Genomic DNA, 2500 nt, shown 5'->3' with positions numbered 1-2500 from the left:
CTGGACAGAGTTTTAGCTCAGGGTTAGTTTGCAGAATAGCTAATTATGGCTCTAGACAAAAAATTTGACCATTCAACTTGGGGCGTCCATGTAGGACATTTATCTGGCATCCTTACATAAATCTATGTCTGAGGACATGTAAAAATGTAATTTCACAATACAAAACAACGTCACAATCAAAGAACACAAGAAAAGAAAAAAGGAAAATACAAAGTAAGTTTTCTAAACATCATTAGCTCGAGGGAAAGTTACAATGGCATAAAAAGATACTTGGTAACTATGATTATCCATAAAAGATGGAAGAACAACTACTTATCAAAGACATAGGCAGTCTGACACATACATTCATTTTATACTTCAAACAGATAAATCAAACACATGATCACAGTTTATAATTTTCAAAAGTACACTGAAAAGCTGTCAAACAAAAATGGACATGAGGAATGTGAGTGGCAAAGAAGGAAACTGACAGTTATAGACCAGACCAAAAAAAAAGGCAATTTGGAATCTAACAGTGGCTTTTTAAATTTCAAAGACATAACATGTGCTTCAATGAACTACCCTGACACATTCACAGAAATTAATCATAGCTAGCCTGATCTCATTGTACCATCATTCTATCAGTTGCATAGTTGTACAAAACGTCCAAATAAAAAAATAAAAAATGTGAAAGGTTATCAATATTTCATGAACTTTCATAACTTTGATGCAGTTTACAAATAACAAATGTGTGGAATGTTACATTATAGAAAGTATCTTTTACAGTATCTGAGATTTACTCTCAGTTTTTATATATAATATAAAGGTTATCACAGTTTTGGTGGAGTAATGCTAGTTCATGCTAATAGTCCATTGTGTACTTAAACGTGTGTTTGTTGCTTCTATTTGCTTCTATCTCTTTGGTTGTTATGTTCGAAAACCTGGAAAGATCTGAGTTACCAATTCTCACTGGGCTTTGTAGCAGTAAACGCCGTAGAGCTTTTGCTTCTTGTCAGGGAATCCGACCATGCGCACGGCAGCCTCGTCTGGGCTGCAGTTCTTCCTGGGGTTAGAGATGGGATAGCGTACGCTGCCGTCGGCCAGCCAGCCTGCGTCGCAGCGGTCATAGCCCTGCAGCTTCCAAGCAGAATACATGTGGCCCACCTTGGCGATCTCAGCTTCGTCCTCCTGGCAGGCCTGCACAGCCTCGGTGTAAGTCAGCAGGTTGGGCTGGACCAACCAGTAGAAACGTCCTGATGATTTGAAGGAAAAAAATGTAATGAGTTGAAGCACCTGCCCTCACTCCGAAGGCTTACACTGTTACACACGTTTACAGCAGTCGTGAATGTGATTTGTGAATGAATAACCATTTCTACAACACTAAACTAAATAAAATAAAGGCAGTGCTCAAGAGAGTGGCATCCTTTTAGGTGACGAAGGTTTGTGCTACCTCTAATGGCGCCAGTGAAGCAGAAAACATCGAAGCGGCTGCTGAACTTGTCGCGTCTGCCGTAATTCCTGAGACCAGCATTGGAATTTGTGCCACCGCAGGGCCCCCTGGGCTTGTTGATGGGGTACTGCACGGATCCGTCGTTCAGCCAGCCAGCATTGCACCAGTCCAGGCCTGCCTGCCAGGCGTCGTACAGCTGCTCGAAGGAGGCCACCACAGCATCCTGGTCCATGCAGGCTTTTTCACCATCGTGGAAGTTCAGGTTGTAGCGGCCAAGCCGTGGGGAGTACGGGAACACGATCCCTGCTAAAAAAAAACATCGAGGGATTCTTTCCCAGAAGAACTGAAGAATAAACACCTTTTGACTGTGAAGTGAGGTCTATGCTACCCCACAGCCATACGGTGTGACTAAACATGGGCAGGGCAAGTCAACCCTTTGTGCCAAATATATTCAAATCAGTACTGGCCCTGCCAAAGGACTGTCAAACCAATTAATACTCTTACCCTTATCTTTATCTATTTCTTAAACTGTCTTGTGTACATGAGGTCTAGTCTCAAGGGTAAGATTTGTTTGGAGATGGGGGCAAATTTAGCATTTATTTTGTTGTGAAAATTGGCTGCAGACCATTTCAGCCACTTCAGAACCTTTGCCTTCTCCACAGCGAGAAACACAAGGACTTGATTCAGTTACATCAACCAAATCACTACCAGCTTCAGAACGTTCCATTGTCCTGGAAAAATGATCATATGTTAACATTGGCTAGTTGTGCTGGGCAGCTTTCATTATGCCCAGCAATCAAAATTCTCCCTGTTATGGACTCCTTTTGGAAGCCAGGAGCCAAGACAGCAAGGGCGGTCTTGGCCCAGATGGGAATAAAAACCACAAACTATTACAGCGTGCTTTTCTAACAAGAATTTGTTTTTGCTTTTTTTATGAAAGAAAGGACCTACGCCTATTTTACAGTTGTGTAAATAAGGATGGGTAAGGGGGAGAGTAGAGTATACTGGCATTTGATGTGGGGTATCTGTTCTTCTTAACTCAATCTGCTTCTGCTTTATTGTTATTTAACA

The 2500-nt window shown here is 41.8% G+C and overlaps 1 protein-coding gene across 4 annotated transcripts in view; it reads right to left on the bottom strand.

Moving 5' to 3' along the window:
• The window catches only part of hapln1a (hyaluronan and proteoglycan link protein 1a), a 29750-nt gene that overhangs the window by 866 nt on the left and 26384 nt on the right, over positions 1 to 2500 (bottom strand). For 3 of the 4 annotated variants that reach the window (XM_042708268.1, XM_031570653.2, XM_042708269.1), the window contains 2 exons: positions 1430 to 1735; positions 1 to 1232 (listed from right to left, as the gene is read on the bottom strand). The exon at positions 1 to 1232 is cut by the window's left edge and continues 866 nt beyond it. In XM_042708268.1, the coding sequence (XP_042564202.1) occupies positions 946 to 1232; positions 1430 to 1735 (593 nt within the window). In that variant the 3' untranslated portion in view covers positions 1 to 945. The remainder of the gene's footprint in view (positions 1233 to 1429; positions 1736 to 2500) is intronic. The other variant, XM_042708270.1, reaches the window with a different exon arrangement.

Source organism: Clupea harengus, chromosome 7 (assembly GCF_900700415.2).
Source record: "Clupea harengus chromosome 7, Ch_v2.0.2, whole genome shotgun sequence".
NCBI classification, from domain to species: domain Eukaryota; kingdom Metazoa; phylum Chordata; class Actinopteri; order Clupeiformes; family Clupeidae; genus Clupea; species Clupea harengus.
This window is presented reverse-complemented; position numbering and strand designations above follow the sequence as displayed.